The 25,965-nt window shown below is 46.6% G+C and overlaps 2 protein-coding genes across 3 annotated transcripts; one reads left to right on the top strand and one right to left on the bottom strand.

The window, feature by feature from the left end:
• The first annotated feature begins 2,599 nt into the window (after positions 1-2,599).
• On the top strand, positions 2,600-19,169 carry SMAGP (small cell adhesion glycoprotein). Of its 2 annotated transcripts, none has more exons than XM_037137097.2 (4): positions 2,600-2,998; positions 3,970-4,041; positions 17,629-17,703; positions 18,418-19,169. In XM_037137097.2, the coding sequence occupies exons 2-4, from the start codon at positions 4,008-4,010 to the stop codon at positions 18,594-18,596; spliced, it is 288 nt and encodes a 95-aa protein (XP_036992992.1). In that variant the 5' UTR covers positions 2,600-2,998; positions 3,970-4,007; the 3' UTR covers positions 18,597-19,169. The 2 variants fall into 2 exon arrangements, with proteins under 2 accessions (XP_036992992.1, XP_036992985.1); XM_037137090.2 differs by having other exon boundaries at positions 2,608-3,169.
• Positions 19,170-21,510: 2,341 nt separating this feature from the next.
• Positions 21,511-24,590, bottom strand: DAZAP2 (DAZ associated protein 2). The gene is made up of 4 exons (XM_037137081.2): positions 24,483-24,590; positions 23,399-23,517; positions 22,746-22,991; positions 21,511-21,833 (listed from the first exon to the last, which is right to left on the bottom strand). The coding sequence occupies exons 1-4, from the start codon at positions 24,493-24,495 to the stop codon at positions 21,705-21,707; spliced, it is 507 nt and encodes a 168-aa protein (XP_036992976.1). The 5' UTR covers positions 24,496-24,590; the 3' UTR covers positions 21,511-21,704.
• Positions 24,591-25,965: the final 1,375 nt, after the last annotated feature.

Below are 25,965 nucleotides of genomic sequence, written 5' to 3'. Positions count from 1 at the left end.
CCAATAAAATTGAGTGGAGACCAGTATCTCTTTTCCCGCCTGAGGCCCCTGGTCTGTTGACAGAAGGATGACTGCCCCAGTTTCCGAGGTTTAGCGTTAGTCCCTGGAGGACACTGGTGGTTCACCTCGAGGGAACTTAGTTCCTCATCTGTTTGCATCTCTATGTAGAATTAATTGCAAGAACATCACCCAGTCCCTGCCTTCTAACAATCTGAAGGACAATACTGACAGACTAGGTGAAATATCCAGAATACGCTAGAAACATCCAGGATATCCAAGATACACCACAGAGCAGGGTACACACACTGCTTACAGTATCGTCTGCTAAGTTGGTGGACAGCATGTGTGTATTGGGTCCTATTTTTCTGCATTTTTACACTTTTAAAATGAAGGGTATGTGTCTACAGGGATGAAATCATGTACCAGCAAGACTTTGAAGGTTATAAGAGAAAAAAGATGCTTGTGAGAGACTATTAACTTTTAAAGTATGAAAGTAACATCGCAAATCAGTAGAGAGCCAATTCAACTGATGACCTCTGAGAGCCTGTGGTTCAATTTTCAACACATAAAGTATATGCTATGAGGGAGACCCAGCCACAATACAAGAGAAATTTCAACCTTTCCTGAAATTCAGGGTCAGCTTATCATTATCAGTAAATGCAGAAGCAATTGTCCACTTTTGGAATTTAACACTTAGGATTTGAATTTCCCTTTCTATTTTTTAATTTATTGATTTTAGAGAGAGGAGAAAGGAGAAACGAATTTTTTGTTCCACTTACCCATGCATTCATTGGTTGGTTCATTTTTTTAAATTATTTTTTATTGTCTTTTTTTTTCCAATACCATTTGTCTCCCTTATTCCCTCTTCCACCTTCACCCACCCCCTCTTCCCATTGGTTGATTCTTACATATGCCCTGAGCAGGGATCAAATCTACAGCCGTGGTGTATCCAGATCAGATGCTTTAACCAACTGAAATACTTTTTTCTTGAATATTCTTTTATCTGAATTACTGGCCCAGCTGATCTTTTCATTAACTTACGTAAGTCTTGCCCACATGTTACTTTGTCTTTCTTGCAGTGACTGTTTTCCCATACCTCAGCTTTTTCCTTTTTTCTAAGGATTTTGTTTGTTTTTCGTGAGGAAGTGAGGGAGAAAAAGGGAGAGAAACATTGATGTGAGAGAAACATCAATTCGTTGCCTCTCATATTCACCCTGACTGGGGACTGAACCCAGTCCCAGGCATATGCCCTGACCAGGAGTCCAGCTGGCAACCTTCCGCCTTGCGGGATAACACCCAAGCAACTGAGCCACACTGTCCAGGGTTGGGCTCTCACTTTCACTGATCACTGCTATGCCTTTAAAGACATATTGAAATAAAATGAATTTTATCAATGTATTGTCTTATCCTCGGTTTTACCAATCAAATCCCATTTTTAGGAATGAAAACAACTACCTTGCTATTTTATATCTCTGCCTTTTTCCTCACACTATGCCTCTTCTCTGAGACTTGGTCTTTCAGTCTCTGTCCCCCAAGTGCACATGCGCAATCCTTGTCTGTCTACCGATCTATATAAATACTGATTCCCAAAGCTAGAGAACTCTCTGCAGGAATCAGCACAGATGTCTATCTCTCAGCTGGAAGGCAGAATAACCACAGGAGTTCTAACCCCAAGTAGGAAGCCAGGATAACAACAGCTAGCAATTATTGAGCACTTACACTATGTACCAGGGAAGGTTCTAATGCTTTAGATCAGTGATTTCAACCGGTGTGCTGTGCGAGGCACACTGGTTTGCCACAAGAATTTTTAAAACATGCAGCAGTATCTGACCATTTAGGGGCACCGTTTCCCCCCTAGATTGCCAAATAAAAAATGACAACAAAAAAAGATACCTATTTTTTGTCAGATTGGCAAAAATATTTTTAATGTGCCACAGAATTTTAGTAATTTATGTGCCATGGGGTGAAAAAGGTTGAAAATCGCTCCTTTAGGTGTATTAACCCATTCCCTCCTCACAGCAACTCCATGAGCCAAGTGTCCCAATAAGAGGAATGAAGCAGAACTTGTCCAAGATCACACAGAGAAGATTCCAGAGCCTGTGTTTATACTATCCCATCCTTAGTCACTGAGTTCGTCATTAATTCAGTAGCATTTCCTGCCACAAACTGAGTCAATAGGTGGCTGACTGGTATTGATTAAATCGAGGTCCTTACCACGCGCAAAAGCCACGTCTGAAAAGAAATGGCTTTATAGGCATTATCCCTTTCAGTCCCCCATTTCAGGGATAAGGGTTCAGGTTTTAACGTTGTGAAGTAATGCGCCCGAAATCACACAGCCTTGTTGGGAATCACGCAGCTGCGAAGCTGGGACTATTTGAACCCAAAGTCCAAGCCTCTGCGCCACCTCAGATGGAGGTGGGACAGGGAAGATCCGGAGGGGGCGACATGCTCCTCGTCGCCTCCCGGCAGCCCGGCCCGCAGTGCACCACTAGGGTACCTTATGCTCCAAGTTTCTGGACTCAGACCTATTTAGTAAATGATATGCAAACGCAAGGAAGTAATTTTCCACATTCGTTGAAAATTCAAATAACTTCAAATAACGTCGATCAGAGGGAAAGCGGGCCCCGGGTTCACATCCCGTACCCCGCCCCATCCCAGCCCCGGAGCGAGGGAGGAAGCGGCTCCGGATGGAGGGTGAAGTGACAATCGGAGAAGGAAAAGCAGCCTTTCCTCCTGGGGGGACAGAGGCCGCCGGGCGAGCAGAGCGAACCTGCAGAGGGCGGTTTCTCTCCTCTTTTCCTGTCCCACCCATTCGGCCGGCCCGCCCACCCCCACTCGCTGGCCTCCGCAGCTAACTCTGCGCGTCTCTCCGCGGCTTCCTGCACTGGGCGCCCTTCGGTGGGTCTGCGCGAACCTCCACGGTTCCCGCCCCCCTCGAGTTCAAAAGGACTCGCTGGGTGGCGCCGGCCCTTCCGCGCCAGCCCGTCCGACTAGTAAGGTGAGCACGTGGAGGAGGGGAGCCGAGGAGGGCGGAGAGCCAGGCGAGCCCGAGCGCCCACACTCGCACTGCAGCCGCCCCGGCCCGGGAAGGAACTGAAATCGAGCGGGGCCGCAGCTCGGCCCTGGGCTGGAGCCTCCTGTCTCGGCTGCTGGGCTACCCCGAGTGCAGGTAACGCGGGAGGGCCCGCGCCGGGGCCAGGGCTGGGCCCGGGGGGCGGGGCCGCGGAGGGAGACCTGACGTTAGCGGAGGTGGACGGGGTCTCCTGACAGCGCCCGAGGCGGCCTCGGCCAAGTGGGGTTCGGCTCTAGTGGCCGGCTAATGGGGTTCAGTGGACTGTACGACGGCGCAGTGGACAATGAAGGGAAGACTAATGAAAGCGGGCCAAGCCAGGTGGACCGACTGTGTCAGGCCAGAAGGCGACCCCCACCTCCAGTTTCCTTTGCCTGGCTCATCCCCCACCTCCACCTTCACTGCAGGTCCCAACCCCCACGTGGCCCCCGAGCCTTGGCGCAGGTTCTGCGCAACAACCCCCACCCCCTCCTGACACGGAAGGGATGGCTCCGCCCAAACTTCAGGCTGTGAAAGAACTGGGTACCTGTTACCACGATTTGGCGAAACTGGGGCCGCTGTTAATTTGTATACCTTTGCCCAACTTACTCAGGCCTTGAGAAAGGTCTTAGGTAAATGTCGTGACCCAGTGAAAGGATGTCAGGGTAGAGCGTTCAGAGATGATGCACCCCGGCCACAGGTGGTCGTTTCTTAGCGCTGCTCTTCATGACTGCAGCCTGAAGAGATACTCAGGGAAACCAAACAAGGGTCTAGGACTAGCCCACAGGGGAAAGTGGGAATGGGGAAGAGACTCAGGAAAATCTGGCACCAAAGGCTTTTCTGGGATTTCTAGTTGTCTCCAGCCCCGGGCAGGGACCCAACCCACCTCTTACCTGTCTTTTTTCCCCTGCTTGCTACAGATCTGCTAGTGCCTCAAGGTGCCCATCTGCTTGCTGCAATGACTAGCTTCCCAACCACGCCTTCTCCAAGAGGTAGGTGCAGGCCTTTCCTAGTTGGAATGGTAGAGACTCGTTCCACATTCTCACCCCCAACCCAGTCTTGCAATTCCCTGAGGTCTCGGGCCAGATGAAAAGACCTTCCCACCTCTCTGGCAGCCTCACACCCAAATAGGTACTGGGAGGAAGCGGAAGGCAACTAGAGTGTGCACGTTAGTGTGCTTTGAAGCTAAGTCTCATGGATCTGTGCCGGTTCCTGGCACTGCCCCTTCAAGCCTTGTGACCCTGAGTGAGTTGTCTAACCTCTAAGCTCCAGTTTCCTCGTTTGTAGAGTAGGGGAAATAGTAGCTATCTTACAAGGTTTATCTGGGAGGATTAAATTCGACAACCTATATAAAACACCTAGTACAGTGTCTCATATCCAGTAAGCACTCACTAACGGTGGGGGTGGTGGTTATTAGTAGGTACTTGTTAGAAACCTCCCTACCTCTTCCTGGAAAGGAATTCTGCCTATTTTCTAAGTCCACACCTCTGGTGGTATACCCAAGCATCAAAAACCCACTGTTCCTGCCCTGACTGGTGTGGCTCAGTGAAGGGAGGACTGAGGGGAGCAGGCGTGGTCCTGTAAAGCAAAAGGTCGCTGGTTTGATTCCTGGTGAGGGCGAGTGTGGGAGGCCAGCCATCAGTTTTTCTCTCTCACATCAATGTTTCTTTCTCTCTCTCACCCTTCCTTCCCCTTTCTCTAAAATTAAATAAATAAAATCTTAAAAAAAAACGAAGCAAAACACTGTTCCTGGCAGTGGTCCATCTCTCATCACATTCAGAACGGATTTCCACCTTTCGTTTCAGATTCTTTTCATCATGTGCTAGTTCAGTTAAGGGAGGAACAAAAGCTTGATTGGTCTATACATCTTTGTTTTAATATACACAGTTTCGCTTGTCCTGAGGACAGACATTCTCTGTTTTACTGATGTGGATACAGGTGAAGGACTTCCCTTGGGGAAAGTCTAAGACCGTGTCCTATATGACTAGTGATGCACGCAATTCAGACTGTTAGTCGAAGGGTGGGAGATAAGAAAAGGGAGAAATGGGTAGAAGTTTACATTGGTCTGCAAAGGCTTCAGGAGTGGGGAAGGGGTAGAGCCCTTACCCTTAAAGGATGGATGATGAGGTGTGCACAGGCATGCAGGCAGCGCCCTGTGTGAAACTGCAGAGACTGCATCTACCCTGGGGGTTGTTCGGAAGGAGGGGGCAGAGGACCTCCCGAGTCAGCCCGCCCATAGGGAAAAGAGGTGAGGCTTCTGCAGCTCGCTGAGGAATTAGCACTGGAGCAAAAGGGGAACTGTTGACAGTTTTTTTCTTTTTTTTAATTTGTGGTAAAATATACGTAAGTGTTACCATTTTAACCACTTGTTGGTGTACAGATGAGTGATATTAAGTATTACACTCACAGTACCGTGCAGCCATCACTACCGGCCTCCTCCAGAGCTTTTTCATCAACCTCCCCCAGCTTTTGGTAAACACTGTTACGCTTCCTACGTGTGTCAATTTGACTAAGTACCTCATATGAGTGGGATCGTATAGTATCTGTCTTTTTGTGCCTTTTTTCTCTGAGCGTGACATCTCCAGGGTTCGTCCATGTTGTGGCATGTGTCACATTTTTTAAGGCTGGCTATATATACATACATGCATGTATGTATATAATTTTGTGTATAGTTATAAACTTACATATATATCATTTTGTTTATCCATTCACCCATGGATAGATATTTGAGTTGTTTCCATCTCTTAGCTATTTTGAATCCTACTGCAGTGAACATGGGCATACGGATCTCTCAGTTCCTGCTTTCCATTCTTTTGGGTGTACAGAAGTGCAACTGCTGGATCACATGGTAATTCTCTGTGTAATGTCGGAGGAACTGCCACTCTGTTTTCCTCAGCAGCCGCACCGTTTACATTCCTGCCAGAAGTGCGTAAGGGTTCCATTTTCTCTACATTCTCATTTTTTTTTATATAGTTGCTATCTTAATGGGCGGGAAGTGGTATCTCCTTGTGCTTTCCATTTATATTTCCTTAATTATTAGTGATGTTGAGCATCTGCGTATCTTCTTTAGAGAAATGACTATTCAAGTCCCTTGCCCAATTTTTAATCGGCTTGTTTCGTCATCGTTGTCGTTGTCGTTATTGTTGAGTTGTATATTTACATTCTTGACCCAACTAGTGATGTGCGTGATGTGCTATTTTAGGACGGATCATGCAGCCCCCTACCTACTGGCCCCAGCCAGTACAAGTTTAGAGACAGGAAGGGAGAAATCCCAGCAGGGTGAGGGCTGTTACTTTAAAGGATGCCGTCACTGAGTGTCTTGCACATCCCTGCCCCACCTCTCCGCCTGCCTCCCCTCACATCCTTTTCCTGGAAAGGTCTCCTGAAGGAGACGGCCTCTTGGGGTGTTGAAAGCGAGGGCCACGCTATGGCTTTCATGGGCCCTCGGCCCTTCTCCCTTTGTGGACTTGTTCCTCCATTAGAAAAGATAGATGTTGAACATTGTATTGTGCAGCTAGGTTGGTGTAAAGAAAAGTAGAGTATAATAAAATCATTAACAGTTGCATTTGTCATTCATCATCGATTGATAGTACATTATTACAATTTCCTCAGCCTAAACATTTGATTTCTCTTTGTGATTTTAAAGAGAGATTTACATCATTATAACTAAAATCGTCAAAAACCATTTTCATGGGCCCCTAGAAGTGTTGTTGACCCTAGGCACTGTGTCTGCTGGGCCTAGTGCGTAAGTCACCCCACTGGAAATTGAGGGAGTGGAACCCGGCAGTGTGGGCTCTGCCTGCCCATGTAAAGCCCCACCCTCGCCACCTGGTCATGCTAGCTACCTCCTAGGTTTTCCTCCCTCTGGATTAGACACAGAGTGTTTTTCACCTCACCTACTTTTCACCAGAACCCTGTGAGCAGGTTTTATTCTCATTGTACAGAAGCAAAAACTGAGATATAGGGAAGTTAAATTTTCAGACGGTAAGAAATTCTCCCAAGGTCATGTGGCTGATAGTGGTGGAGGCAGGATTTTGTGCCAAGTCTGATTTATTCCAGAGCCTGTGTTCTTTCTGTCATGGTACACTGCCCTCAAAGTGTCACGCCACCCCACTGGCTGGGGCACATAAAAGAGAAAGAAGGAGAAAGGAAGCAGAATTCCAGGGCGGGTTCCCATGGGAAAGAGATTGGGGGAGCCGCCCTGTGTCGGGCAGGTTGAGAGCAAATAAGTAGGTTGGCAGACTCAAGTGGCGAAGGATCTGATGCCTCGGTGATAAGAGATTAGGGGAACAAGGGCCACAAAGAACCCAACCCGTATCTGGGTTAACAAAAAAGGGAGGGAGGTGAGTGAGCAAAATAGATCTTGAAATTCATTTGCTGTCCGTTAGGATTTAGATGGAGCCTCAGATTGTGTGGTCCTCAGGCCCAGGCCCCCACCTGAGAAAAACAAAACAAAACTGGTGCTTCCAAGCCTGAGAAGGGAAGGAAGAAAGTAACATTATCATTTCTTCATTGGATAAGAGGTAGGAGAGACATGGGGTAGCAACAGGAGATGATGGGGGAAGAGCTGAAAGCTGCTCCCCTCCCCACCCCTTTACCCCAGGCTTTGCGAACTTTGCTTTCTCTGTTGTTGTTTTCATTGAAAAGCTATTCTGTGTCCTTTAGGGAAGAGCCTCCTAGACCTTCTCTCTCTCTATATATATAGATATATCTATATATATATAGAGAGAGAGAGATATATATATGCACTCACACATACACAGACATATACACGCATACATATGCTCTCTATGTGTACATGTTTATAATTTTATTTTAATTTACTTTTTTCACAAACATCTAATCATATTACACATACATTCCCAGCAATTTGCTTTTTTCGTCTAACCATAGGCCCTGTCCCAGTAACTGCAGATCTACCACATTCTTCTTAACGACTGTGTAGTGTTTCCAGAATGAATGGCCTGTAATTTGTTTAAGCATCCCTCTGCGCATGGACTTTCAGATACGCGTCACGCTTGCAAACAGACAGTACAGCAGTGGAACATCCTTTCCATCTGCAGTAAAGTTCGGAGAACCAAACCCAGTGGCCACGTAAACAAAAGTTTGGCTGGAGGCAGCGCAGGGTGTTTCCAGAACTTGGGCAGTGGTAGTGTGTGGCGCAGGGACCCTCGGAATGAAGAGACAGACTGGAGACCCGGCTCAGCCAACGGCTTGCCGAGCTGCCTCCGTCTCTTGACTTGTGCAGAATGAAATTACCAGTCCTGCTTCCATCACACTTTTGGGGTAGAGGTAAAATAGTGTTATGTTTTGTAAACTGTAAATCATGCTTACACATTGTAGTTCTGACACTGAAGGCTGAAGGGCACTAGCTCATCAGCTCTCAGGACCTTTAGTCTGAGAAAAGTGTTTCTGTGTGAGTTCAGAAATTTAATTTTTAAAAAGAAACATTTTATTTTGGAATAATTTTAGATGTATAGAGAAGTTGCAAAAAATAGTACAGAGAGCTCCCATATATGCTTCAGCCAGTTTCCCCTTAATGTCAGTGTCTTACATGATGATGGTACATTTGCAAATGAAGAAGAAATTAACATTGGTACAGTACTGTTAACTGCGGACTTCACTGAGATTCCCATAGTTGGAAACTGACTGTGAAGTGAGTTCTGATAGAACACGTTCCATTAATAAAAATTCCCACACCAAGGCTGGCACAGGTCCTGAGGGCCGGCTAGTTCAGCTGCCCACTCCGTGTTAGGACTCTCTCCAGTACCGGAAGCGTGTGTCTGCTCATGCTCTTGCTTCTGAGGCCAGAGTGTCTGCTCCCGCTAGTTCTGCCCTCTGTGCAGGTTATGCAGCGGCCTGTTTGAAGACGGCGTTCAAGGTCTAGGCTCCCCCCTAAGTTTTCTGTCTGGGCTTTCTCTCACAAGCTTCTCTTATCTGATATGGCCCCCAAACCAGTCACGTTGTTGGCTGCTTATGTCAGAACTGTGACACCAGCTGCGACTCGGCGGTCTAGGAGTGGCTGAAAGGAGGGGCTGCACTGTCACCTCCATGGTCAGAGACCAGATTAATGGTGCCTAATGTAACAGCAAGTTAAAAAAAAATTATGAGTAACTATCATCATAAGAAATTTGGAAGATAAAGGAAAAATGTATAGTAGAAGAAGATAAAAATCATCCCATATTCTTTAACCTACCTGTCGGTCTTGCTGCTGTGTGGGGGCATATCCTGTTTAGTGACCCCACTGTAAGGCTTTTATATGTGCTGCCACTAAACGTGGCTTCCCCGTTCTTGCCCATTGCCCACTTCTCTGTTCACTGGTTTCCTGGACCCAAGAGCAGAATCTATTCAATTCTCATCTTGTTCTGTTTGGCCCATTTCTCCAGTCATTTGAAATCTCTCTTGTTTGTTATCAGCTTGATAGTTGCCCCTCTAGCTCTGAGTGTTTCACAAGTGTGTCGTTCCTTTCCTGGGGCCACAGGGGTCTGCATTTACCCAGAGGCACTAACCCATGTGCGAGGAGCCAGTAAGGTAGAACACCAAAACAGAAGATCTTGCAAAGAATTTAATATTTGATACATATATATATTTTTTTAAGTTTATTTATTTATTTTTAGAGAGGGGAAGGGAGGGAGAAAGAGAGAGAGAGAGACATCAGTGTGTGGTTGCCTCTCGCACACCCCCTACTGGAGACCTGGCCTGCAACCTAGGCATGTGCCCTGACTGGGAATCGAACCAGCGACCCTTTGGTTCACAGGCCAGCACTCAATCCACTGAGCTACACACAGCCAGGGCAAATATTTGATATATTTTAAAAACAAACAAAAAGCCAGAGTCATTATCATGAGGGACAAATTATATTATCGGACTTTCTTCTACCAGTCTTATGATTTAATATCTTTATTTTGAATTGCATAAAGGCCTTAATTTGTCCCTAGCATGGTTTGACGTAATGTCAATTCAAAAAGAACCAAGGTCAAGTCCCAGTGGAAGAACCTCTGCTTAGACTGCCATCACTCCCTCCCTCCTTGACAGTCAGTTACTGCCCCACTTGGTCCTTATAGCCAGGCCGCATTACCCCACAAGGATAGGATAAACGTTCCTGTCACATGTTCTGTGATGAGTCGCTACCGACTCGTGCAGCACCTTAACTCTCCTTCCACCCCCCTCCCATCCTCACTCTCAGTTAATGACCTTGCATTCTATTTTCCTGAACAAATTAAAGTTCTCAGAAGAGAACTCAGAGGCCCCTACTCCCCACATCTGCTCACTGCCTGCCTTTGTTCCCAGTATGCACTAATCGTGAACGACCCCTGCTGTCTGCAGTCAGCCCCTGTATTTGTGCACTGGACCCAAGCCCTTCCAGGCCCTGCTTCCAGCCGCCCTCCTCTCGTACATCTTCAGTTGTTCCCTCTCACCTGAGTCGTTTCTCCCATCCAGTCGCTAACCAGGCCTGAGCCTGCTTAGCTTGCGAGATTGGGCGAGTTCAGGGTGGCAAGGCTGTGGATCCACCTGAGTCGTTTCTACGTGTACGTAAACGTGCTGTCATTTTTCTCGTCCTTAAAAACAAACAAAAAGCTTGAACCGTTCCCCACTCCAGCTACAGTCCATTTCTCTGCTCACCTTTACAAGAAAGTTTGTTTTATTCTGCCTTCAGTTCCTCTCCTCCCATGTATTTATTTACTTATTTTGAACCCACTGTACACCCGGGGTTTATACTAGCAATTCACCAAAGCTTCTTTTGTCAAGGTCATTTGTGACTTTTGCTTGGTGAATCCCAGTGGTCCTCGTACTTGACCTGTTTAGCTGCTTCTTTGCTGTTTCCTCCCTGGGCTCAGTTCTTGATCCTCTTTGTCTGGGATCTCACCCCCTCTCACGATCTTAAATATGCTGACTTAATCTCTAGTGCACACCTCTTTCCCAAATTCCAGTCTTAACATCTGCGCTTGGATATCCAAGAAGTAATCATGTCCAAAATTGAACTCCAGATCTCCCTTCCAAATCCGTTCCTCCTACGGGCTTCCCATCTTGGGTAACACCGTGCCCTCCCTCCCTCCAGTCACTCAGGCCCGAACCCGGGTGTCATCCTTGACTCCGCCCCACATCCTGTCAGTCCTAACTTCAGAATATCCAGAATCCCACCACTTCCCAGTGAGTTCCTGCATAACCCAGTCAGTGTTTTTGTGCAAACTAGAAAAAGGCTCCCCTTTTGGGTGGATGCACCTGTGCCAGGTATACCAGCTTCTACTTCTACCCCTGTCTTCCCACAATATTCTTTACTATTTCATTTTTTAAAAAGATTTTCTTTATTTGCCCTGGCTGGTGTGGCTCAGTGACTGAGTGCTGGCCTGAGAACTGAAAGGTCACCAGTTTGACTCCCAATCAAGGGGCGTGGAAGAGGCAACTGATTGGTATGTATCTCATGCATTGATGGTTCTCGCCTCTGTTTCTCCCTCCCTTCCCCTCTCTCTAAATATAAATAAACAAAATCTTTAAAATTTATATATATATAAACCCAACCGGTGTCTCCTCAAAAACCTCTAAAAGGTTCCCATGTCACGCACTCACAGCCCCTGGATTTCATCTCCTGCTCCCTCCGAGGGACCTCTGTGCTGCACCCCTGACATGCCAAGTGTGCAGTGGCCCCAGGCGCATTTCCATATGGCGGGTGGCCCTCCCTTGAACTCTGCCTGGAATGTTCCTCTCCCAGGTTTCTGCGGGGCTGCCTCCCTCACCTCCTGTAGGTTTTTACTCGAGTCACCTCATCAGGGAGACTTTCCCAGGCCGCCCCACCTACATCCGGACTCCCCCTTCCTGCCTGTTTTTCTGTGTAGCACTAATGATCAACAACTCATAGTCTATTTTTTATTTTGTTTATTGTCTCCCTTCCCCCCTCAGACAGTAAATTGTATAAAAAATGTTCTTTTTTAATCGTAAAATTTACATTTTTTAAAAGATTTTGTTTATTTTTAGAAAGGTGGGGAGGGAGGGAGAAAGAGAGGGAGAGAAACAATGATGTGAGAGAGAAATGTGGATGGGCGCCTCGGCCCGCAGCGGACGCTGAGCCTGCGGCCCGGGCGTGTGGCCGACCGGGACCTTTCACTTTGCAGGGCACACCCAGCCAACTGAGTCATACTGGTCAGGGCGAACGTACAGTTGTTGAGCCTCCAGTTCATGGCATTAAGTCATTCACATTGTTGTGCAACATCACCATCATCCTTTTCCAGAACTTTTTCGTCCCAAACTGAAACTCTACATGTTAACAACTCTCCGTTCTCCCCTCCTCCACCTCCTGATACCCACTGTTCTGCCTGTGTGAATTTGACTCTTTCAGGTGCCTCGTTCACAGGGAACCATACAATACTTAGCCTTTCTCGGGAGGCTTATTTCATTTAGCATAAAGTCTTCAAGGTTCATGATTTTGTATTATGTGCCAGAACTTTCTTCCTTTTTAAGGCCGAATAATATTCCATTGTATGTGTATACGGCATTTTGTTTACCCGTTCATCTGTTCTTGGGCATTTGAGTTGTTTCACGTTTTAGCTGTGTGAACAGTGCTGCTATGGATGTGGGTGTACAGACATCTGTTTGAGTTCCTGCTTCCCTTTATTTTGGTTATATCCCCAGAAGTGGAATTGCTGGGTCATACGGTGAGTTCTGTTGGATCATCTGAGGAACTGCAGGCGTGGGCTGTCGTTTGTTGTGCTTGCTGATCTAGGCCCAGAGCCTAGAAGAGAGCCTGGCACAGAGTACAAGGTCAAGGAATGCTTGTTGAATTAACTTTTACTTTCTCTGTGAGCCCGGACTCCCGGTCTAAGAAGGCTGCGTGGCTTGCCTGAGCTGCTTGCTCACTGTGGTCCCGTACTGGCTCCTGATGTGTGAAGGAACCCACCTTCCTTCTATGGCTCATCAGGCTCCTGACCCTGTCTTGTTCTCAGTTGCTGCCGCGTCACCGGCAGTGATCTAGTCTGTGTTCTTTCAGTGCCCTGGGCTGTCATTTACCTGGATTCCCTTTAGTTTAGTCTGGTGCTTTCTGGGTTGCATTCCTTCTCTTAAGTTTACTTCCCCGTATCTCCAAGCTCCTGCTGCCCCTTTTGTGCAAAAAGAATTCTCTCTGACGAGGGACAGAGGCTAAAAGGGCTGGAGGAATGCTGCTTTCTCTGTTTCCTCCAGCCCGGCATCTTCAGGCCCAAACAGCACGCTTAGCCCTTTCCCTGTTCTTGCTCCAAATATAATTCTTGTTAAGTTTGCCAGCTTGAGCTACATAGAGCTTCCTGACACTATTCTTCTCTGTCTCTGGTAGCCTTTAATATAGGCATTTCTGCTGTAAAATTTGATGTGCATCTTTTAAAAGACTCACATTCTGAAATTACATTACTGAAAATGGGCTTACAGGAGAGACAGGATTAGGGCTAACCCTCAACACTTACGAAACTCTGTAAGGAGAACCCTAAACTCACAACAACAATCTCAGTTGAAATAATGACAGTTAAACCTCCGCCAGCATCTGAACCTCAAGTCTCTGTTAGCCCTTTGCCTACTGTGTCCTGCGGTCTGCGCCCCCTCCTTTTAGAAGTGGGTTCCAGAGAGCTTTCACCGCCAGCAGAGTGAAGTTGTTCATCAGAACTAACAATCAGATACAGGGTCTGCCTTCTTCGTTAATCCATGGTTTTCGTAGAGGTAAATGTCTTTGTACCTCCTTCATGTGTACATACCGCTTCACCAGACGGCTTGTTAAAGGGGAAACCAACCGATTACTGCATCCGAGGAAGGCACTTCTAGTGAACTTTGTTTTTCTTTTCTTTTTTTAAATTTATTTATTTTAGAGAGGGGGAGGAGAAAAATCAATGTGAGAGGGAAACATCGATCGGCTGCCTCTTGTCCGTGCCCCACAGGGACCGAATCCGCATGTGCCCTGACCAGAATCAAACCCCAGCGACCTTTCGCTTTGTGGGACAATGCCCAGCCAACCGAGCCACACTGGTCAGGGCCGTTTGTTTGTTTCTTTCTTTCTTTCTTTTATTGATTTTTAAGAGGGGAGAGAGAGAGAAACACCTATTTGTCATTCCACGTATTTATGCATTTATTGGTTGATTCTTGTACATGTCCTGGATGGGAACGGAACCTGTAACTTTGGCCTATTGGAATGACACTCTAACCAACTGAGCTAACCTGCCAGGGCCCTTCTGTTGGATTTTATGTTTCTTAAGGTCTTTTGATATTGCTGAAAGATTCTCTGTAGGTGTAGAACATCAGACATGAAGCTGGGAAATCTGCTCAGGGACTGACAGGACTTCTGCCTTGTGCCGACAGCACCCCCCACTCACTGGTCGCCGTGAGCGAGTTCACGTGAGCGGAGCACTCTCTGAAGCACAACAGTCCGTGTTTTATCGGAGTCATCTGGGTCTCCTTCTGCCTTTATCTGTATCTTTGAAACCCTGAACCTTTTGGAAAGCTTGTTGTGCTGCCTCATAATTATCTTTCCTTACCTCTTCCTCTTTTTCCCTATTGGGAAAAAAGAAAAGAAAAGGACAGTGGTAGGAAGCTTAGTACTAACACCTTGCTTGGGCTTTGGAGCGGGTCCCGGATTCAGATCACAGCTCCACACACTGTCCCTTCCACACACCGTCCCTTCCTTCGTAATCTGAGGCCTGTCACTTCCTTCTCTCCCAGGGCCTCAGGGTCTACATTAGCAAACAAAAACACCTACTTTGAAGTGATTGGTGTTCCGAGGATTAATAATTGTATCTGTGTAGCACCTAATACAAAACAAGGACTTAGTAAATGACAGCTGTTATAACTGAGGTCGTTTGCAGAATTTCCCAGCTAAGAATCATCTTTCCTCCCAGACCCTTCTTCAGACACTCATTTGTATCTGCTCCTGGAACCCTCACTGAAATTCCTCACCATGGCCATCCCAGTTGCCCTCATCACTGTGGCCTCCCAGCACCCATGACAGTGTCTCAGGCAGGCACATAGTAGGTACAAAGTACATTGTTGATTGATTGAACTGAATCTTACTCGTCATTATTCTAAGCTTCTGTACGTTCTTCTGGGTGTTCTGTTTATCTTAAGTTCTCAAATGTCTAGGGAGGCCAAATTATGAGCAAGTGTACGGAATTCTGGGTCCACGGTGAGAAGATGGAGCGGGACAGCCTTGGGAGATTAGGGGGAGGGACTGCGTGCTTGGGGCAGTGATCAGGTAGATAAACTTTGGGGCTTTTTTTAAAAATGGAGGTCACAGTATAATCTCACAAGTGACTTCTCATCACTTTCGTGGTATTCTGTTTATTAGAAGCAAGCCTCTGGGTCAGCCCGCACACAGGTAGAGGGGCCTACACAAGGGTGTCACTACCAGGAGGCCAGAATCACTGGGAGCCACCCTGGAAGCTTCCTGCCACACTCCCACGTAACAGACTGAGGCTCGGAGGGGCTTAGTTACTTCCCCAGAGTCACCTTGTTCTATGCTGGGGTGGGAGTCAAACAGAACAGCTTCTTCTTTTAATCACTAAGCATGTAAACAAAGTCACCTTAATAATATTCTAAGTAGTTGCTACTATGTGACGCTTATATGTTTTGTAAGTTTATCTTCCCAGTAGCCCCACAGAGTTGGTTTTAATATAGTCCCCATCTGTGATAGATAAGACTCCGTGAATGAATCAAGTGACACAACCATTTGCCCAAGTCCACAGATTAGCTGAGTATATCCCCATTCCTAAAGAAAGTGGAGAACAGTGGGGAAGGGTGTGGCCTGACCTTGGGACCGGAGGGCGCTCTTGGCAGCCTGCCTCTGCTTTCTCTGTTGCAGAACCAGGACGGGCCATCCGGCCTCCCCTTAGCCCATGTGGAAAGACCCCTCAACACCAGTCCCCTCATAGTACTGCTCCCAGGCTCACCAGACCACCTCTGGTCACTTGATTTCTCTTGCTCTGGCTGGAAACCTGAGGGTGTCGGGCACGAGCTCACGCCCTGTGCTCCAGCCACACTGGCCTTTGAGTCCTTTTGTCTCAGAGCTTGACTGAGGCTCTTCTCTCTGTAGAATGTGCCCCACCTCCAGCTTCTTTTACCCTGTTGGCTCCTATCCCTGCCAGAAGACCAGATCAGGCCTCTCTGCCACTTGCTAAGCACCTGGATATTCCCTTTGCCACACATGTCGCAGTTCATAACCGTTACCGAGGTGTGGTGGAGGGTATGGCCTGTGAAGGCAGGCCCTGTCTGTTTTGCTTGCCGTTCTATCCCCATCGTGTCCAGCACAGTATCTGGCAAACAGTAGGCAGTTAATGAGTGCTGCTATTATCGTCTATTAAATGAATATTGAGATGCCTCCTGTAGCTCATCCCAGGATCAGCCACCCTGTTTTCCCCAAGGTGCCTCTGTCCTGTAGTAATGTTAATTGTTCCCTTGTCAAACTTTTATACTAAAATGCTAACTAGGGGAGAACTGAAGGGCTTCCTGACTTCCCATTTAACATCTGGCAGGGACTTCTGGAGACCACTAGTTCTGTAGGGTTCCCACCCGGGGTGATACTTAAGAGGAAGGACGTTTGGCTCTAAGGGACAGATAGACCAAGAGCAGGACGGAGTACAGGGTCTGTTTTAAGACAGGAGAGGCCTTGTTTCAGAATCTTTCAAATTGCAGGGCCTACTCTAGTGAGTGTAGACAGGGTTTTTAATAAGGGAGGAGCCTTATCTCATTACTTAAAAGTAATGTTCAGCCCTGGCTGGTGTGGCTCAGTGGATTGAGTACTGGCCTGTGAACCAGAGGGTTGCTGGTTTGATTCCTGGTCGGGGCACATGCCTGGGTTATAGGCCAGGTCCCCAGTTGGGGACATGCAAGACCACACACTGATGTTTCTTTCCCTTTATTTCTCCCTCCGTTACCCTCTCTCTAAAAATAAATAAATCTGAAAAAAATGTTCACAGCCCTTGCTGGTTCAGTTCCTGGCCAAGGCATGTGCCTGGGATGTGCAAGATGCAACTAGCTGATGTTTCTCTCCCTCTTTCTCTCTCCCTGCCCCTCTCTCTAAAAATAAGTAAATCAAATCTTTTTTTAAAAAATAATGTTTACAGAGAGTGTGTAAGAACATTGAAGAAAAGCACATACTGTGTAATACAAGTGTATACAAACTCATTGTTTGATTTCACTTATGCAAAGATACACATTTCTAGTAATGGCTTTGCCTCATTGAGTTACTGTGTGGCACAACAACCCTATAAGGTAGGCGCTGTTATCTCCACTTGGCAGATGAGGGAGGGTGCTGAGGCGCAGAGAGGTTAGGTCATTTTCCCAAGGCTCCACAGCCAGGAAACGGCAGCTCAGATTTGAACCCTGTTGGTCAGACACTAAAACCCTTACCTACTGCACTGGGCAGAGGGGAGTCCATGAACGTGTGCCCTGTCTTTGGGTGGTGGTTTATTTTTGCCTCCATTCCCCAGGGGTTCTGTGTGGGTTTACTATAGAAATTGAATGATACATTTTTGAATAGGAAGAAGGTGGGGTGATGAAATTTGAAGGATAAACATATACTTTAGAACAAAAAATTCACCCCATTTTCTTTTCCACTCTTCTTTATTTTCCAGAACTGACCACCCCAATTCAGCAGGTCACTGAGACTCTGCCCCCAGATGTGGAAGCCAGCACAGCGCTCATTGCAGGTAACAAAGGCCCTGAGCCAAACCCAAGGGATCTCTGAGTTCAGGGGCCTCTCGTTCCGGGCAGCCAGGACCCCAGTGTGATGAACTAGGATTTCCCTATATAGGAACGCACTACAAATCAGATACCAAATCCACGAATGGGCTCATTTTGGCGAGTAGGTTGTCTTCCACACGCACACACACACACACACACACACAGACTCTGAGAGACTTCTGTGAGAGGCACTGCCAGTAAATAATAGGTTGGGAGGTGGCCACAAATAGATATATAGATTCATATGTGCTCTACACTCCAGTATGTGGGTCGGGAAGAGGATGTGTGTGGTTTGTCCAGTGGGTGAGGAAGAGGATGGGAGGGAGCAGAGGACCCCTGGCAGAGGCTATGGATTTCAACAACCCTTCCTGTTGGGATAAGCTATTTCCTGTTTGCCTCCTTCCTGTTTCTACTATACTCATCAGAAACTGGTTGACAGTTCAGTGTTATCAGAAATCAAAAGCCTTGTGTCCTTAGCTCGAGCCCCCAGAGACCGCGGGGCTTGTGTCCCACTGGAGTTGGGCTTGGTGGGGAAATACGGATTTGGAAGTGGACACTAGTTAACTAGACCAGAAGGATCCTTATGAAAAGTGAGGGGAGTGTCTAACTCAGGGGACCCTGTGAATAACTGAGACATACTCAATCCTGAAACATCTCTACATTTTCCTCTCCTTTCCAAGTTGTTATCACCGTGGTCTTCCTCACCCTGCTGTCAGTCGTGATCTTGATCTTCTTTTACCTGTACAAGAACAAAGGCAGCTACGTCACCTATGAACCTGCAGAAGGAGAGCCCAGCACCATCCTTCAGATGGAGAGTGAATCAGCCAAGGGCAGGGAGAAGGAGGAATATTTCATCTAGTGATCCCCAGGCCTCAAGGAGCTTATCCAGGCTCCAGTGCTAACACACTGACTATTTATTAGGTGAAACTTCTATCTGAAACCAGTGAGAAGCATTGATTGATACGGGCAAACCTGAGCTCCTCCCAGGAGGAGGCCCAAATCCAGCATCCCTGACCCCAGGAACCAGGGGCATGGAGAAAGCTACTTATGTCTTTAGGCAGGCCTTTGCACACTGCAGTGTTTGTGACTGACCAACAAGGTGGACCCATACTAGGCAACATTTGAGTATGTGCCCAGTCATCTTCAGTTTTTTCACAAGTCAAAGGGGAGAAGGGGAGTTAGGGTCACCGGCTGCTCCTCTGTCCCCTGCCTGGTCACCTAGTGATAGCCCGAGTGGAGATGGCATCCATACTCCTTCCCAGAAGCTGGATGCCACAGTGAAAGGCCAGGCCAGGAGAGACAGGCCATGTAGAGACCTTACCTCCTGGTCAACGTGCAGCATCCCTTCATCTGAGTCCATCCTTTCGGTATTCCCTCATGTCGTACTTAATGCTATTTTTATCAGAATTAAAATTTTTCATTGACTCAGAAATCAGATTCTCTTAAGAAATAACTACCTTTTCATTTTGACTTACTCCTGCTTAAACTTTGACTTTTTTTTTTTTTTTGTATTTAACTCCTTTGCATGTTCTCACCCAAGCAAGAACCCTAGGGAAGTTTTGGAAGTTGAAGTGAAGCTGGTCCTGGGAAGCTGGTCCCAGAAGGGTGTCATCACAAATGTACCCCGGGAGATGGATTGGTTTCCTCTCCACCCTGGCAAGGAGCAGTTTCCCAGAGTCCATTCTCTGTATGCACAGAGGGAACCAGGAGCAGTCTTCTCACTTTTCCCACTGTCCTTGAATCAAGCCCAGAGAAGCTTCTTGGATTTAACTGGTATCTCAAAGTGAGGTATGTTTAAAAGGTGCAGTTGTTTTGGTAGAAATCATTAGCTCCCCAAGTCCACCCGAAGTAAAACTTCAAGAGTTCAGGAAGTCAATCTGGCAAGCTAGCTTCCAGTTTTCAGTATTTCACATGGAACTTTGGAGGAACTGAAGGTCATCCTGAACTCACACGAACTGTTATACTAAAAACATGTTCTTCAAGTTCAAACTTTAGGGCAAGAGTTAGGAGAATCAATTTTTTTTCAAAAGTCAGGTTCAAAGACAGAGAAACATTGATGTTAAGAGAGAAATATAGGTTGGTTGCCTCTCATATGTGCCCCAAATGGAAAACAAACCCACAATCTAGGTATGTGTTGTCACCAGGAATTGAAGCCTCAGCCATTTGGGGTACAAGGCAATGCTCCAACTGAGCCACCTGGCCAGGGCTCATGCCCTTACTTCTAAGTTCATATTCTGAATTCCTCTGGCATAACAGACTTTTAAGAATCTGCCCTGGCCAGGTAGCACAGTTGATTAGAGTCATCCCAGTACACCAAGGCTGCAGGTTTACCCCCATCAGGGCACATACAAGGATCAACCAATGAATGCATAAATAAGTGGAACAACAAATCAATGTTTCTTTCTCTCCCCCTAAACTCAATTTTTAAAAATAAATTTTTTAAAAAATCTGAAAGCTTAGGAACTAAAGTGAAGAAAATTAAATATCTTGGGTGGAACTAAGAATGATCCAATCTTAGCCTTGTCCTGCTGCATTTATTTCAAAGACTTCATTTTTTTAAAAAATGGCAGTACCACCAATCTGAATTCTTGGTGAGATATAAAAGATATAAACAGAATAAATCTAAAAACAAGCTGATTAAAGAATCCTTGAAGTGAGGTGTAATGCAACTTCATCACTTTATTCAAATCTTCAAAATAGTCTTTATTCTACATTTTTAGTATAAAAAAATCCACAAGTTAAGTGCACCACAGTGTAGAGAGAGACATACAACGCTGAACTTCCATAACAGTCAATGGTACAGTCAAACATCACATGTACAGAACACAATTTAGATGAACTGAAATTATAAAATAAAATAAACTCCAATTGCTGAAAAATTAAAATATTAAGGATCCCTGAAATAATCTTAACCCTAATGAGATTTCACTGGACTGGAGTCATTTTGCAGTGAGGCGTTCACAATAGGACCCCATTAACCCAGCTGAGGAATTCTTGGGAGCTGTGAGTGGCTGCATCAGACACTCAAACAATAAATGGTGACCAATTTTTGATCTGAAAACTCCCCTTAATTTTGGCTCTGAAGTCATTAGGCTTGTGAAATGCATCCTCCTCACTGCCCCCTGCCCACACACACATTGTAAACAAACTGTTGTTAACGGTACAGTTTGTTACTATGCGTTATTCAAACAAGCTCAGTTTTTCTGGCACCAAAAGCAAATTTGGATTTGGTTCATGTATGAAGAGACAACCTAGGAGGCGGGTCCAAAGGTACCCTCCCCTTTTGCCTGAGGAGATGCATAAGCAGAAGTAATGGGGTCTGTGCTTGGGCACAGAGGGAGTTTCAGAGGATCCTTCTGAAAGACTAGTTAAAAGATGACAAGTGGGGAGAAGTGCAAGGAGAGAAGGAAATTAGTCTGACTGGCTTTCTGTCCTGCACCCTTGATTCAGTGGAGATGGTGGGAGGGAATGGAAGACAGTTTAAGGGTGGAATGTGGGACAAGGATGGAAAAGAAAAGGCAGACAACTAATGCATTTATAACAAGTAATACAAATCAAAGACTTAAAGGAGATTAAAGACCAATCAGAATAATTTGGCAACTTTAATTCTTAGGAAGATCAAAGTTCCCTCCAAACCTAATTTGATGTTTTATTACTAAAAGCAAAGACCAGTATGGTACAGTACTACTCCAGAGGAATGAAAGGAAGATCCTTAGGGCTGCTTCACCCACATTCATTTTATGAATGGATACCTCCCTTACCTCAAAATGCTTTAGGGAGGTACTGCTACCATTACATGGTTCCTTATTAAGTTTGAAAAGTGCCTGAAAGTTTGGGCACCAGAAAGACACCCCAACAACATGTGTCTTAAACTGCAACTTCAGGTTAATATGACTAAAGCAGTTACATTGTGAGAAGTGCTGAAGGTATGCGATGTCTTTCCCGGCACAGAGGTGGCCTTGGTTCTTCACCAGATGGTATAGCCACCATCTGTGCCACCCATGAAGAAGTTCCCCTTCCGCTGAGTTATGAGGACATTGGCTCCCTGCATGACTGCAAGCTGAGCAGCATTCGGAGGACATCCTGGAGGTGGAGGCTGAAAGGAAAAGACAAGACTGGGCACAAAGCAGCTGATTTGAGGGAAACAGATACAGGTGAAATAGAAGACCTTGCAAGGAAGATGGCAATGTGCTGACTAACTGCATCTTTTAGGAGACAGTATGCCAGCAATCTGGGTTCTAAAGCAGATCTATGAACCCACAGATACAAAGAGAAAAGGGGACACCACTTATTCAAAGGGTTCTAGTTTCAAGATTAAGCCTACAGATACCTTCTGAATATGGGTAGTCTAGACCCACTGGCATCTTCAGTGATTTCCTACCCACATTCCAAAAACGGATCACGTGCCAGGCCCACAGCCCTATACCACAGGGTCCCTCAGTAGTTTTCAGATGACTGTGGGATAACCAAAGGACTACCTAGCTATACTGTTCCTGCCTCATCTCTGACAGATGGTAAGCAGATAGGCCTTAAAGCTCAGCAAGGACCGTTTGGGCTCTAAATCCCATACAGAGGGAAACTAAACAGGAGACGTAAAATTCCTAGTATCTTCCTAAATGCTACTTAAAAGAGATTATGCATTTTTTTAATCATCATAGCTCCTAATATAATGCCATGCTGGTGGCAAATATTAAGTCAATTCTATGGAATAAATAAATGTTACCAGACCAGTTCACTGTACCAAAGTGAACTGGAAAAGCAGCAGGCAAGACACCTAGGGCAAGAAAACAAAGGAATCTGGTTAACTCAGACCCCAGTAAAGGTTCCAGATGCTACTGTCCTGCCACAGTTCACAGGCCCTCTCAGCTGCTTTCTGCCTGACTAGTGGGTGTCATTTGTTGCACTAAAATCAACTATTATCCAAAGATGGGGAAAGGATGAAAATATAGTCATTTCAGAAAGTTTAAATGCACAAGGGCTGAGTTTTTTCTGACAAAGCCATACTCACAGGAATGTTGCCAGCAGTAGCCCCAGCTCCAAACCTGGCACCTGGATCATACCCTCCTTCCACCAGCACTGTTGAACCAGGTGGGTAAATGGGGCCAACTGGATAATAAGCCATAGGGATTGTGGAACCTAAAGGTCCAACAGCCACAGACTGGGCCATGGGGAGATACAGTGAGGCGCCAGGAAATGCAGCTGACATGGTGGGGACTGTGGCAGCCCCTGGGTGCACAAAGCTCGGACGATAGAGCTAGAAAAGGCAGGAGAACAAAATGTTACTTGATGACATTTCTATTTTAGACTTCATTCCTGTTTCCTCTTTGATGAGTCATTCTTAAATCTCTGTGCAGATTACAATCTATGAATTATATAAATTGCTTTTCCCCTATGGCTCTATATTCTCCTAAATCCCTTCCTGCTACAGCTTACATCAGACTCAAGAACACAAATTCATCTTAATCTCAGCCTGTACCAAATAATGTAAAAATAATCAGTGCATTCTGAACCCAACAGACACTGAGGAAATATATTCTGTTTTAGATTATTCATGTGAGTACTCTCTTCTGTTCATGAATCTATGGAGTCAGACTTCGCTAAGGACTGAAAATGTGATCCAACTTGTTCTCAACAATTTTAAGTCTAGTAAACTGGAAGCACCTCTGAGTAGGCAGGTGGAGCATCAGTATAGGGTGGAGCCTGAGGAAGATGCAAGGTCTGAGGGTACACTGGATTCCCAGGAGGCTGCACAGGGTAGGTTGGCTGCGTTGGATATTGACCTGGAAGACGAGAATAAATGCATGCTGCCTATCATACCGAGCCACCAAAATGAAGGAGAGCACATTGGATAGTTTACTTAGAGGGAGTAAGCAGAAGGGGATTTGCAAAAACAGACTGCCCTGGAGGAGCCAAGTAAATAAGCATTCTCTCTGCACCCTTATCGCTGAAAATGCTAGATTCCAACTGGACAGCAAAGCTGCTCTTCCCATTAGTACATTGGTGGAAGTGGAAAGTCTTGCTGGGCCCGAGTTCCTTCCAGAATGCACAAGTTCAAGCCCATGTTTTATGGGTGCACCCTGCACTCTACCTCTGCTCTGGATAGTCTCCACAGGCCTGGTTGTAACCAGCCAAGACCTCGTGAGTAACGGTGGCTGTCTCAAAGATGTCCACCCACGGTCGACTTCAAATTAAAAGAATGAGTGAATGGTGGAAGCGAATTCTACGACCGGACAGAGGGTGAAGGATCGTCTTGACAGTAAAAGGCACAACGTGTTCTGCCGCCAGCGAAGGAAGGGGAACGTGACCCTTCAGGCCCTGGCCCGCCCACCAGCACCCGCACCTTACTAGTTAAACCCCGGGCTAGCCTAAGGTTTCTGAGCGCGGAGCCCCGCCTCTGCTGACTCCCCATTGGCCTACCCAAATCCCTGTTCTAGCTCCCTATTTGCTTCTGCAGATGCCCATCATGACAAACCTCCCCCCCCCCACTGCAATCAACCCCCCCTCCGCCCGAGTCCACAGCGCCAAACTGCGCCACAGAGTTGAAGGGGGAAAGGGCCGGGAGGGAGCGAGCAGCCGTAATACGAGGATGACGGAGGCGTCCGGCACAGCCCTTGGGGCTGCAGCCGGCCGAGGAGGACGCCGAAGCTTGCCCCAAGCTGGCGTTAGGAGTCCCTGGGCTCCAAGCCCGCTCGCTGCGGGCAGCACTACTTTCCCCCCGTCGGCTTCAGCCCACCCCTGTCCTTGCCTTTGCTGTTCATGGTGGCTGCGGGTCCGGTTCGGCTCGGCGTCGCGGACGGTTATTTTTTTCGTCCTCTTCCTGTTCGTAGTCACTTCCGTGTCACGTGCCGATTTGTCCTCTAGCGTCACCTCACGCCCAAATGCCGCTGCCGCCGGAAACCCCGCCCCTTTGCCAGGCCTCCAGTAGCTAAAGGGAGGGCCCGCGTGATTCCGCCCACTCGCGTTGGCCCCACCCGCTCGAAGTTGCACTGTTACCCTCCACCCGTGTCCTTCGACTAGCGGAAAACCAGATATGTACGTGTACAGGTATTATCTCAGAACTGGACCTTTTCTCTGCGGCAGAGGCAGAACCATTAAACTCTTTCCCAGAATCTTTTCCACCTACACGCATCAGCTCAAGGTCACCTTACCTTGACAGCCTTTCCACGAGGGGCATAGATTTCAATGATTTATCTAACTACCTAGAATGTGCTCCTTAAACCTTGATCTATCACGCGTTCCTACCAAGCCCATCTTAAGCCTCAGCTCCGTAAATATTTGCCAGTTCAGCTCACATCTTTCCTGAATTAGACTGTCAGTCAAATCTTCGCTGTCTTGTCTGTTCCGCAGGCAGGCTGTCAGTGTTTATTTCTGTGTCGCTTGTCTTCCTCACCAAAACCAAGGACGCACTGTGTTGTGTCCTCCACAACAGCTAGCACTAGAAGTGGCACGCTCGTGGTACCCAGGGAGTGCCTGTGGCCCTGCCCTTCCTTTGGCTCTCCTTACAGGTGACCCGTACAGTGCCTTGTGTATATTTTCTCTTTGTATCACTTTGCCTGTAACTTAATTGCCCTTTAGGGCGAAGATGCTGTCCTTTAGGACAGCAAATAAGTTTTTTCCTCCCATCATTTTAAAATAGCTGCTGAGAGCTTGTTATGTGCAAGAACAGAGGGAAAGAACAAGACAGCTCACCACTATTTTCTGATGGAGTTTGCCTTCTATATTGTATGTAATAAGAATGGTGTTAGAAAAGGATTGGAAAAGGGAAAGCTTTGGAAAGAAAAGCCCTCAGTAAACTTTAGAAACCTGATAAACATTTGTTGATTAATTAAGTAATTAAACCACTAAAAAGACCCCTACTGACTTCAGCTTTCACTTTTGTCTCCAGTATTGTATGAGCACCCTTAGAATGCATGGTTTCAAGGGGTCTTCACAAGCGCCATCAGGCAAGTATTGTCTGAGCAGCCCTGTTTTTCAAATGGGAAAAGTAAGTAAAGAGCTGGTCCCAAGTCACACGGTGAACTGGTTACAGAAGCAGGTCTTGTGTCCTGGCGCCCAAGCTCCCAAGTTGGTGTTTTTGTTTTGCTCTGGGGTTTGTTTTTCTTACACATCATATTGCCTATCGTGACTAAAATATTCTAAAAGTCCAATTTCCAAGAGTTTTTGTTTTTGAACATCTTTTAGGTATTTTTTTCTCTTTTCAGTATATTTGCTTTATTAATTTGGTTCAG

The sequence above is a fragment of the Artibeus jamaicensis genome, unplaced genomic scaffold (genome assembly GCF_021234435.1).
Source record: "Artibeus jamaicensis isolate MK-2021 breed Jamaican fruit bat unplaced genomic scaffold, CSHL_Jam_final contig_233, whole genome shotgun sequence".
NCBI lineage: Eukaryota > Metazoa > Chordata > Mammalia > Chiroptera > Phyllostomidae > Artibeus > Artibeus jamaicensis.
This window is presented reverse-complemented; position numbering and strand designations above follow the sequence as displayed.

Excerpts from the sequence above, each read along its gene's own strand:
- SMAGP (XM_037137097.2), top strand. The coding sequence starts at position 4,008 with ATGACTAGCTTCCCAACCACGCCTTCTCCAAGAG. Across the intron at positions 4,042-17,628 it reads AACCACGCCTTCTCCAAGAG|AACTGACCACCCCAATTCAG; the intron begins GTAGGTGCAGGC and ends TTTATTTTCCAG. Across the intron at positions 17,704-18,417 it reads CAGCACAGCGCTCATTGCAG|TTGTTATCACCGTGGTCTTC; the intron begins GTAACAAAGGCC and ends CTCCTTTCCAAG.
- DAZAP2 (XM_037137081.2), bottom strand. Across the intron at positions 22,992-23,398 it reads CTCCACCTGCCTACTCAGAG|CTCTATCGTCCGAGCTTTGT; the intron begins GTGCTTCCAGTT and ends TGCCTTTTCTAG. Across the intron at positions 21,834-22,745 it reads CTACTGCTGGCAACATTCCT|CCTCCACCTCCAGGATGTCC; the intron begins GTGAGTATGGCT and ends TTTTCCTTTCAG.